Raw genomic sequence first — 12,389 nt, forward strand, 5'->3', positions numbered from 1 at the left:
CAAAAAAAAAAAAAAAAAAAAAAAAAAAACGGAGAGGGAAGAAGGAGAGAGAGAGACCAAGAGACCAAGCAGGAAACATACTGGGCTAGAGTCCCTATACTTGGCCCTCTTAGATTGGCTGAGTCCCTTCCCCTGTAAGCTGTAGCTTTCCTGAAGTGAGGTCACTGTTAAGATGAGTTGGATATTTCATTTTGGAGAGATTGTTTTCTTGACCTGAAACTAGTCCTATCCCCTGTGGAGTATGATGCTCTTGAGGGCCCATCTGAAGCTTTCAGGAAGGTGACATCAGAAGAGATACTGAAGATGATTGAAGAGAACAGGTGCTCACATTTGGGCGGATAGGGACCCTGGGGAGTGGTGTTGGGAACCAACAGGAGTCAGACATACAGTGTGGGACTTTAGGGTTTGGTGAGGAGGAATCTATGAATGAGCTAATGTCTTCTTGACCCTGAGTTCCCAGGAACTGTGGATGAGTTCAAGGGAGGGAGTTGGCTTCTGATGGGAACCTGCAGCTGCCCAGAGGGTGGTGAGGCCCTGTTAAGAGCTGAGGACCACAATTGGACCTGTTATCCCAGGGTTATGCTGGTGCTGATTGTCAGTGGCATTGTCCACATGGTGACCTAGGAATGGCTGCCCACTGAAGTGATAACTTCTCTGTAATAATATAAAGTTAAATTTACATATTTTAAATGTCATATAATTTAATTCAGAGATTATTTCCTTTTCCCTTTTTTGCCATTAAAACTTTTTATAATGGTAGAATTTTTTTGCTTCTGAAGTTTTCTTTTAATAATTCATCTTGAGAAATCTTGTCAATCTGAAATTGACTCTCCTAATTTTTTGAAGATTTACTGGTCATTGAAATCGAAAGCATTGGAAAAATGAGATTTTTTTTTTCTCTCTCTACATAGTCCATTTCCAAAAAGGTGTATTACTGGTTCTTAGTTGTTCTGATTATGATTCAAGGGCAAGAAAAACTCTGGGATAGAAATCTGATATACTGTGTGGTCTTCCCTTTCTAAGCTTTAAATTTTTCTGTTAGTAAAATGAAGGCTGGTATGAGATAACCTTGAAGAGCCTTTATATCTCTGCAAATCCAGGATCTTGATGGTAGTAGAACAGTACATAAAAATAATAGCTAATTCTTTCACTTTGTGCCACTTACTTTTGTAGTTGCTTTATTTGCAGTCACTCTTTTTTTTTTTTCATTAAGTTTATTGGTACATTTAAAGCAAACAGTACAGTTACATTTATCATTGGGATCTTGCACCTTTTACATGATATATGTTAGTTCTTATTTTTTCCCCATACCCCTGCCTCCCTTTACTATTTACAAAGACTTTGTTTCCATTTTTTTCATATTTTTTCTTTTCCCTTATTTCCATTCTTCCTTCCCTTCTCATTTCCCCCTTTAGCCATTTTCTTCCTCTTTCACCTTCTCATTTATACCTTTGGAACCTTATTTATACTTTTAGTTTTTCTTTCTTTCTTTTTTTCTTTTTTTTTTTTTTTTTTTTTTTTTTTTTTTTTTTTTTTTTTTTTTTGGTACCTGGGATTGAACTCGGGTCCTTGCACTTGCAAAGCAGCAGAACCGCTGAGCTAAGTCCCTGGCCCATGCACTTTTAGTTTTTCATTCCAGAGAAGCTATTCAGTATTTACTAAAGTGTGGACCTATTTATTTTACTTAAGAGTATAGCCTCAAGTTCCAGGGATTTGGCTCAGTGGTTCTGCCTGCCTCACAAGCGCAAGGGCTTGAGTTCAATCCCCAGTACCAAAAAAAGAGTATAGCCTCAATGTGCATCCATTTAACTATAAATGTTTCTAGTTTCTCATTCTTTACTACTGAGTAGTACTCCATTTTATATAACGTTTTCCAACTGATGGGCATTTGGGTTGTTTCCGAGTTTTAGCTATTATGAACTGTGCTGCTATAAATATGGGTACATATATATCACTGTGATATGATTCTTTTAATTCTTGTAGAATGATAGCCAGCAGAGTGATGGTTGGGTCAAATGGAACCTCTAATCCTAGTTTTTTTGGGGTTTTTTTGGTACCGGGGATTGAACTCAGGTCCTTGTGTTTGCAAGGCATGTGGCAGAAGCACTGAGCTAAATCTCTGGCCCCATAATCCTAGTTCTTTGAGGTATCTCCATATTGATGTCCACGGTGGTTGCACCAGTCTGCACTCCCACCAACAATGGAGAAGGGTTCCTTTCTCCCCCGGCACCAGCAGTATTTGTTATTGGTTGATTTCTTGATAGCAGCCGTTCTTTCTGAGGTGAGGTGGAATCTCAGTGTTGTTTTCATCTGCATGTCTTGAATGACCAATTTCGTTGAACATTTTTTCATATATTTATTTGCTGCTGAGAAATGTCTGTTCTTTTCAGATGCCCATTTTTGAATCGGGTCTTTGTATTTGGGGGGTGTCTTTTTTTTTTTTTTTTTTTTATATTCTAGATAGTAGTCTTTTGTCTGAGGAGTAGCTGGTAAAAATTTTTTTCCCACATTGTAGGTTGTCTCTTAGCTCTGTTGGTGATTTCTCTTGCACTGCAAAAACTTTTAATACAATGATATCCTGGTTGTTGATTCTTTGTGCAAGTTCTCATGCTACTGAAGATTTGTTCATAAAGTCTTCTCCTATCCCACTGTCTTCGAGAGTTCTACCTAATTTACTTTCCAGTAAGTTTAGTGTTTCTGTTGTGATATTTAGATCTTTAATCCACTTGGATTTTAGTTTGTTCATGGTGAAAGATAGGTGTCTAGCTTTAATCTTTGGCAAGTTGAAAGCCAGTTTTTCCAACACCATTTATTAAAGAGGTTATCTTTCCTCCAGTGAGGATGGTTGGCTCCTTTGTCAAGGATGAGGTATCAGTATGTTTGGTGTTGTTTCTGCATCTTCTAATCTATTCCACTGATCCTCGGGTCTGTTTCTTTGCCAGTACCATGCTGTTTTTATCACAGTGGCTTTGTAGTATACTTTCAAGTTGAGAATTGTGATACCCTCTGCCATGTCTCTGTTGCCTAGTATGGTTTTTGCTGTTCTAGGTCTCTTCTGGTTCCAAATGAATTTTTGGATTGTTTTCTCTAGTTTTGTGAAATATACTGTTGGGATTTTTTTTTTTTTTGGTACCGGGGATTGAACTTGGGTCCTTGCGCTTGCAAGGCAGGCCACTGAACTGCTGAGCTAAATCCCCAGCCCCCTATTGGGATTTCAATCAGGATTGCATTGAATCTGTATAGAAGTTTTGGAAGTATGGCAGTTTTCGCTATGTTGGTTTCTTCCTACCCAGGAGCAAGGGATGTCTTTCCATCTTCTTATATCCTTTTCTATCTCTTTTTTCAGAGTGCTGTAATTTTCAGTGTAGAGGTCTTTTGTCTCCTTCGTAAGATTGATAAAGACCACCTACTCCAATTTTCTGTAGGGTTTTTATCATGAATGGATGTTGATTTTTGTCAAATGCTTTTTCTGCATCTATTGAGACTATCTTTTTTTTTTTTTTGTACCAGGGATTGAACTCTGGTCCTTGTGCTTGCGAGGCAGGCCACCGAACCGCTGAGCTAAATCCCTGGCCCTTATCATATGGGTTTTGTCCTTGACTCTGTTGATATAGTGTATCACATTTATTGAATTTACATATGTTGAACCATCCTTGCATCCCTGGGATAAATCCAACTTGGTTAGGGTGTATGATCTTCTTGATGATCATCTGTATTCTGCTTGCCAGTATCTTATTGAGGATTTTTGCATCTATGTTCATTAGGGAGATTGGGCTGTAGTTCTCTTTTTTGATTGGGTCTTTCCCTGATTTGGGAATCACAGTAATACTTGCTTCCAGGAATGAATTTGAAAGTATTGTTTCCCTTTCAGTTTCATTGAAGAGTTTTAAAGAGTAGTGGCAATTGTTCTTCTCTAAATATCTTGTAGAATTCAGCAGTGAAGACATCAGGACCTGGGCTTTTCTTTGTTGGTAATGTTTTAATTACATTTTCAGTTTCATTGAATGTAATTGGGGTTGTTTAAACATTTTCTATCTTCTTTGTTCAACTTTGAAAGTTCATATGTATCTAGGAATCTGTCCATTTCTTCCGTATTTTCCATTTTATTGGAGTACATGTTTTCAAAGTAAGTATTGATTTGGACTTCTGCTGGATCTGTTGTGTCTTCACCTTTTTCATATGCAATTCCTAATTGCATGAATTTGAGTCTTTTCTTTCCTTTTTTTTTTTTTTTAATAAGATTGGCTAAGGGTTTATCGATTTTATTTATTTAGAAAAAACAACTCTTCAATTCATTTATTTTTTTTTTTTTTTTGTGTAGTTCTCTTAGTCATCGTTGTATTAATTTCGGCTCTGGTCTTTGTAATTTCCTCCCTTATAGGAGCTTTGGGCTTGTCTTGCTCTTCTTTTCCTAGAAGCTTAAGGTTAAACATTAGGTTTTTTTATTTGAGCTTGCTCTGTTTTCCTAATATGGATATTTACTGCTATGAATTTCCCTTGTAGAACTGCTTTCATTGTGTCCCATAGATTCCTGTATGTTGTATTGGCATTATCATTTAATTGTAGAAACTGTCTAATTTCTTCTTTAATTTTCTCTGTGACCCAGTGGTTGTTCCACACCATGTTATTTCATTTCAGTGTGTTTGTGAAGTTCTTGCAGTTTCTTAGGCTATTGATCTCCAATTTAATTGCACTATGGTCTGATAATATACAGGGGATAACTTCAGTTCCTTTGCATTTACTTAAGCATGTTCTATGAGCTAGTATGTGGTCTGTTTTGGAGAATGACCTGTGTGCAGCTGAAAAGAATGTGTATTCTGATTTTATGGAGTGTAACACTGTAGACATCTACTAAGTCTACTTGTTTTAAGGCTTGGTTCAGTTGTGTTATTTCATTGTTGATTTTTTTGTCTAGATGATCTGTTTGTGTCATTGGAGTATTGAGGTCCCCCACTACAATCAGTGCTTATTTCGTTTTTCATATCCATTAATATTTGTTTTGTATAGTTGGGAGAATTACTATTTGGTTCATATATATTCATGATTATCATTTCTTCCTCTTGTATTGTTTCCTTTACAAGGATGTAGTGGCCTTCTTTGTTTCTCTTAATTAGCTTGAAATCTATTCTGTCTGCAAATAAGAGAGCTACCCTTCTTTTTTCTGGGCTCCTGTTGCATGGAGAACTGTTTTCCATCATTTTACTCTCAGTCTGTAAATTTCTTTGTGGATTAAATGGGTTTCTTGTATACAGCATATTGTTGGATTTTGCTTCTTCTCTCTCTTTTTTTTTTTTTTGGTACTTGGGGGTCAAACTTGGGCCTCTGCTTGCGAGGAAGGTGACGGAGCCACTGAGCCAAATCCCTGGCCCCTGGATTTTGCTTCTTAATCCATTCTGCCAGCCTGTTTCTTTTGATTGGTGAACTAAGGCCATTAACATTGATGGTTATAACTGCTATGTATTGAATTTTAATTGTCATGTTATTTTCCTGTTGTTGGTTGTTTTATTTTTTATTTTTCCCTCTCTCCCTTTAATTTCTTGCCTTGCATGTATATTTGCTCTGTTGGCCCTTTTGGAGTTGTGGGTCTTTATTTTCTTTTTCTAGGATATTGTTTAGAAATGTTTGGAGTGCTGGTTTGGTGTTCATGATATTTTCAGGTGTTCTTTGTCATGGAAGTATCTTGTTTCCCCCTCAATTTTGAAAGGTAGTTTTGCAGGATACATCACTGTAGGTTGGAGGTTGTTTTCTTTTAGGACTTGAAATACCTCACTCCAGGCTCTCATTGACTTGAGTGTTTGTGTTGAAAAGTCTGCTGTGATGCTTTCCTTTGCATGGGATTTGTTTATTTTCTCTAACAGCTTGTAGTATTTTGTTCTTCTGTTAGGTTTCTGGGATCTTGACTATTATATGTCTAGATGTAGATTATTTTTGATCATGGCTAGTTGGACTCCTATATGTCTCACTTATCTATATGTCAGATTCTTCCCTGCTGTTTGGGAAGTTTTCTGTCATTAATTCTGTGAACAGTTTTTTTTTTAATGTCATTTGAACTTTCTCCTGCTACTTCATGGATTCCTATCAGTCTTCCTATCATTCTTCTTTGCATCATCTAAGAGTTTTTGGATTGATTTTTCATGGTCTCTTGCTGTTTTTAAGAGATCTCTCTATCTTCTATACCTGAAATTCTGTCTTCACATTTGTTCATCCTTCTGCGAATGCTTTCTATAGAGTTTTTAATCTTCTGGATATCTGTTTGAATCTGTTTCATGGATTCCATTTCTTATGTTGGCATTCATAGTTTCCATTTCTTTCCTTTCCTTTCTTTCTTTTTTTTTTGGTACCAGGGATTGAACTTGGGACCTTGTGCTTGCAAGGCAGGCAGTGGAACCACTGAGCTAAATCCCTGGCCCTCCATTTCTTTCCTATGCTGGGCATTCATGGTTTCCATCATGGTCCTGAGCTCATCTATTTTTTTTATCTGTTTCTGTTCTAGAGTCTCTAAACATGTCTTTCATTATTCGCACTATCTCTGTGGTTATCTGGGAAATTACTTTTGTTTTGAATTTTTCTAGAGCCTCATTCATCTGTTTGTTTTTTTTTTGTTTGTTTGTTTGTTTTTACTTCTATGTTTTACTTCCTAGGTTCAGGGTATCCAGATGGTTGATGTCAAACTTTTCCATGTCATTTCCCCCAAGTTTAGCTTTGTTGGGGTGGATGTCTGTGTCTTGTTTAAATTCTTTCTTGTTTCTATTTTTGTTGTTGGTCCTGTCCTTGGTTTAATTCCTGGGTTGATACTTCAATCTCCCAGATATAGCTGGTCTTTAGGTTTTGAGTATCTAGTGTCTCTGAGGCAGTCTCATTTTCATTATACCAGGGAGGACAGCTATGGTGGTGTGGTGTGCCTTTATTGCAGATTTTCTTCACTTTTCCACTGGGCTTCAATTTTCATCTAGGAGCCTCAGAGAGGCCCTCTTTCTGTTTTTTTTTTTTTTTTTTTTTTTTTTTTTTTATTTTTTTTTTTTTTTTTTTTTTTTTGGTGGGGGGGACATGAACACTGCTGTATTGGTGGCCACACGGCTGGGTGCCTCTGGCATGCTGGATCGCAGGGGTGGACCTACCATAGATTCGCAAGCTGCTGCTGCACTCCTCTGGTGTGTTAGGTTGGAGGGGTGGACAGGGAAGCTGTTACGGTCTTAATGTCTTTTATTTTCCAGAATCTTCTTTTCACTTCATTTTCTTTCTTTGGCACCTTCCTCTGCTCCTTTATGGTTTTAGAGATCCACCATCAAATACATACCTTCTTTCTTGTAGTCTTTTTGTTCTTCTTCTTGAGAGATAATCTCATTAAGTTAGCCTTTTTTGCGGGGGATACCAGGGATCGAACTCAGGCCCTTGTGCTTGTGAGGCAGTCCCTGGAACCACTGATCTACGTCTCCAGCCCAAGGTAGCCTTTTTTGTTCAGAGGTTCATTGTGGGTCAGGTCATAATTTGTAGAGGTTTCAGTCCGTAGTCACCTGGCTCCAAGGCAGGGTGGCATGGCAGAAGAGAAACAGTTCATAGCAGAGCAGGCAAGAGGCAGTGAACAACAGCAAGCATGCCTTTCCTCTTATCGCAGTATCTCTTTTAATACAGAAAAAGTCAAGGTTGAGGGCACTTATCATTGGTCTCTGTTTATAAATGAAGAAGCCAGGGCACAGAGATGTAAAGAAACTTGCTCAGGCCATTGATAATAGAGAGGGGACATAAGCCCAGTCATTTTGACTCTAGAGTTTACACTAACCCAGCAGTCTATAAACTGTGGCCTTTTCTGGCCTGCTGCCTATGAAAAGAAGGTAAGTAAAGTTTTATTGAAATACAGTACCATTAAGTCACATAAGTAATGTCTCTGGCTGCTTTTACAATACAATACAGAGATTAGTAGTTCCAAGAGTCTGTATGCCCACAAAGCCTAATATATTTTCTGTCTGGCTTTTCACAGCCCCTTGCACTACACCATAGCCTTCCTGTTAAAAGAATTGTGTATGTATGGGGGAGGAAGGGAAGTGTCTCTGCTCACATTGTAGAGAGACGATTACTGACAAAGCTTGTCTTAACCCTGACATATTCCTTTCTTTCGTTGCCTTGTTTCAGCCACTGCTCCTTTGTCATAGAAGCACTGAAGTCTTTGCCATTAAATGAGGAGAGCAGAGATCACCATGCCCGGTGTATATGGTTTCTAGATACCCTCATCAAATTTCGAGCTCAGAGAGCGATAAAGGGGAAAAGTAAGTCCATGATAGACATTTTGCTGTAGTTATTTCCAGTTTATTTGTACTTCTCAATTAATTCTAATGAGAGAAGAAAAGATATGTCTGCCCAACCCTTAATTTTTGACTGTACAGCAGAGCAGTTCCTGGCAGTGCTGCTGAAAGTTGAAGGACTCACCAGCCTCTGCTCTCCTTCTGTCTGGATCTCTATTTCCTCTTCTGGAAATGGAGACAGGTTGGATTGTGATTGCTCAGGGGCTACCAGAGCTAATTAACATTCATTATTCCCGTTCTGCCTTAGGCAAAGTACAGTATATCCAGGTCTAATAAAATGGAAATGTTAAGGAACTATTAGAATAAACATTAATTATGCAGAAAGAAAAATTGGTTTTACTTGTGAAGGTTCAAGGCAGGTTTGTGTTGTGTCATTTTAGAAGACAGGGTCCATTTCTCATGGTAATCCCAGTGTCACCTGATGTGGCAGTCACACATCCATCAACAACTGCAAACCCAGCAGGATGTGTATGCCCAGGGGTCTGTGTTCATGTTTGCAGTGTTTGCTTCATTTTTTTTTTTTTTTTTTTTTACATTCCAGCGTACCTTCCTCTCTTCTGGGCTTCCCTCTGTAACCTATTTTAATTCTTGTCTTTAGGCCTCACTGGAGTTTGTTCTTTCTGTCTTCTCAGGGGCCCGTCATAAATATTTCCTGTGCATGTCTGATCAGCATGTGAAGCACACCTGAGCATATTTTCATTTTAAAGTGCCTGTCTGGATCTTGGGAGCCTGCTTCTCTGACCCTGTTGGTTGTGATCATTATAGTGGCCCAGCTCTTGACCTCTTTCCCTAGCTCATGTATGAGGCATGGCTTGAGAGTTTTTCAAGAAAATGATCAGATACTGCTTTGTGTTGTAGGTGCCCTGGGGCCTGGAATCCCCCACATCATCAACACCAAACTGCTGAAGCAGTTTACCTGCTTGACTTACAGTAATGGCAGGTGAGACAGGTAGATTTCTGGGTTTTTTGCCTGTGGAGAAGAAAGCAGGTGTGGGGCGGGAGTGAGTAGCTGGGGCTTGGGTGCAATTGTGTGACCACAGGTACACAGTGCTGAAGAAATTGGTGTCATTTGGCCAGTTTCTGGGGTTAACTAAATTGAAGACATGCTATGAATTATGTACTCTATCCTTGGAAAAGTTCACTTTATCTTTTTAGGATATTAAAGGCTGTATGAGAAGTCCTGCAGTAAAGTCTTACTTCCCTTTACATACTTTTTTTGAGGAATTCCTCCTAATAACCCACAGAATGAGTGTCCCGTGGAACGACAGTATCGCAGGAAAGGGCAGGCAGGGTGGTGACTTTGGGGAAAGAACCCCACACAGCACCCTGGGTTTCTTTCCACTCCTTGGCTTGCAGTGTGTTCCCTGCTCCTGGATATACCTGGAAGAAGTAGCATCTGAATTTAGGGTGACTTGTCCTGATAACCCAGCTAAGAAGGCAGGGACTGACTCAGAGGATCCTCCTCATGAGTGCAGTGCTCCAGCACTGCCTGGGGGAAAGGAGCACAATTTTCTTTGTCCACTCAGAGGGAAATGCTGGGGTTGGCTCCCTGCTATGTGAGGCTTGGGCACTTTGGAAGGAATAAGGAATGTTGCTCAAATTCCTTTACTTTCTTCAAGTTGGGAAGACAATGTATGCAAAGGGAATGGGTTTGGATGTTCTTATTTTGTTCTTAGAATTTATTTCTTTACTGCTGTTGATTTTACAGATTACGGAATATAATTTCAAATTCTATGAAAGCAAAGATCACTGCCTATGTGATCATACTTGCCTTGCACATGAATGACTTCCAGATTGACCTGACAGTGTTACAGAGAGACCTGAAACTCAGTGAGAAAAGGTGAGCGCAACAGAACAAAAGGCTTCATGCAGGGTGCTTGATGTAATTCTTGCACCGCTGGAAAGCATGGGGCACCATCATAGGGGATAGGGGTGGGGAAAAACATGGGACCGGAGGACGGACAGTTTTCAGTGAGTGAATGAATGGCTAGATGTTATTGAGTGTTTCTCATTGTTAGGCACCATATTAAATTTTTCAATGTTACTTCATTAATTTCTCTAAAAGACAGTGGAAAGTGGAAGAATTGAAGTCCAGAAAAGTAATGACTTTCCCAAGAGGAGTTGCTGAGCTACAGAACCTGAGTCTTTCTATAGCATTCTGTTTCTGAATAACAAAGCATCCTCTGTTCTCTGAATTGCTTCCTCTGAAGAGAGGAATTCTACACAGTTCTGAGGGGTGAGCTTAGGGGCAGGAATATAGGAGAACCTACTTCCAGCTTAGCAAGCAGAGTTTTAAGAGTCGATGGAAAGTGGCTGGGGATTTAGCTCAGTTGTGCTGCTGCCCACTTGCGAGCACAAGGTTCTGAGTTTGATCCCTGGTACAAAAAAAAAAAAAAAAACAATTAAGAGTTTATGGAAGGGGTGCAGGGGATGTGTTCAAGGCAAGGTGGAACTGTTGGTTACCAGGGATTCCGTATTTGTGTTTCTCTGACTGGATGGGGATAGCTGGTAGAGAACCTTTCAGGCTCCTTCCAGTCTTGCTAGAGATTTGTACAGGAGGAGGCAGAGCCCCTCAGGATCCTTCATCAATGGATGAGAGACATCTGACAGGCAAGGCCCAGATTGTATTTTTATTATTTATTTATTTTGTGAAACAGGGTTGCTGTGTAGTTCGTCCTGGCCTTGAACTCACAGCAATCTTCCTGCCTTGGGAGGCCAATTGGCTTTCCAATTACTGAGATTACAGACATGCACTACCAAGCCCAGTTCCTAGATTGTATTCTATGAGAGCCTTTGTACTTCACAGCCCTCATGGAGGGTTTATTCTAAGGGTGGTTCATAAACCTGTCGCCTTAGGCAATGAGGTTGAAAAATAAAAGTGAACAGGAGTTAGGACCCTGTCAAATTCTATAGGAAGTGCTCAATCACGATGGTTTTATAGTTTAATTATAGGTGGTAAAGATAATTATTAGTAAGATCTAGAGAACCTGGTTTTCCATAACCTGAGTGGATATTCTGATAGCAGCACATTAAATTGTCTGTTTGTTAGCTCTGGGGGAGAGAAAGCATTCTTTCTGCACCTCTGCTGGGGACTTGTTACTACCAGCCAGTTTGAGGATCCTGTCTTCATGGCCTGGGAGCATGAATGTGTTTCTCCCTCTTGCCAAACCTCCCTAAATGTATCTCTCCATTTGTTGTTTATTTCTTCCTAGGATGATTGAGATAGCTAAAGCCATGAGGTTGAAGATCGCTAAAAGAAAGGTGTCATTGTTACCTGGCAGGGAAGAAGATCATAGGCTGGGCACTCTGTCCATCCCACTGCCTCCAGCTCAGACCTCAAACCACCAGTCAAAGCGGAAGAAGATGTAAATATATGTATGCTTTCCAGGCAGCCATTTTGGCCACCTCATAGTCACTGCTAGAAAAGGAAATGAAAGGACTCTTGCCTCAGCATGAGTAGTCAGAAGCCAACATCTCAGTCATGCCTGTTTTATGTAGAAATATAAAGTGATGGCCAGACTGACTTCATCTCCCTCTTGTGTCACTGTAAGTGGCAGATGTTTCTCATGTTTGCATGTGTGGGATTTGTGACAGTGGGGTCTGAGAAGTCCTAAGATTTCACCGGGCTGAACCCTGAGCCACATCTGAGTCTTGAAAGGCCAGTGCAGTAGGTGTGAGAATCTAGCATAGCAGGGCTGAGAAAACTTGGCTTCCAGCTTCATCAGGAGCTGTGGGTCACCAGTAGGAGGGTGCTGTCAAGACAAGCTACTTATAGATTGTTCTAATAAGGTGGAGCCAAGTCAAGAAGTGATAATCCCAGTTTTTCTGCCTGGGTAAGGTCACATAATGGGGAAGTTAGCCAAGTGGGACGAGAAATTAATTTATTGGAAAGCATTGATGGTCAACCAGTGCCTTCACCTGCTATTTGGATGCAGGCTTTGCTAGCAGGACAACTGGCAGTGAAGCTCCTAGTTTGCTAAAGGACCCGTGGATAGAGGCTAGGCTGTCTGTCCCCACAATACCAAAGGATTACCTGGTTGTGACTGAAAGCAAGGAGTTCAAGGCCAAAAAAAAAAAAAAAAAAAAAAA

General features: G+C 39.8%; 1 protein-coding gene across 1 annotated transcript in view; it reads left to right on the top strand.

Annotated features, from left to right (window-relative positions):
• The window catches only part of Polr1e (RNA polymerase I subunit E), a 24,508-nt gene extending 12,119 nt beyond the window's left edge, over nt 1-12,389 (top strand). Inside the window, exons 8-12 of the mRNA XM_010619405.2 lie at nt 224-320; nt 8,131-8,264; nt 9,159-9,240; nt 10,009-10,140; nt 11,513-12,389. Of these exons, the coding sequence (XP_010617707.1) occupies nt 224-320; nt 8,131-8,264; nt 9,159-9,240; nt 10,009-10,140; nt 11,513-11,669 (602 nt within the window). The 3' untranslated portion in view covers nt 11,670-12,389. The remainder of the gene's footprint in view (nt 1-223; nt 321-8,130; nt 8,265-9,158; nt 9,241-10,008; nt 10,141-11,512) is intronic.

Source organism: Fukomys damarensis, unplaced genomic scaffold, assembly GCF_012274545.1.
Source record: "Fukomys damarensis isolate Sample0158 unplaced genomic scaffold, DMR_v1.0_HiC HiC_scaffold_36, whole genome shotgun sequence".
Classification (NCBI taxonomy): domain Eukaryota; kingdom Metazoa; phylum Chordata; class Mammalia; order Rodentia; family Bathyergidae; genus Fukomys; species Fukomys damarensis.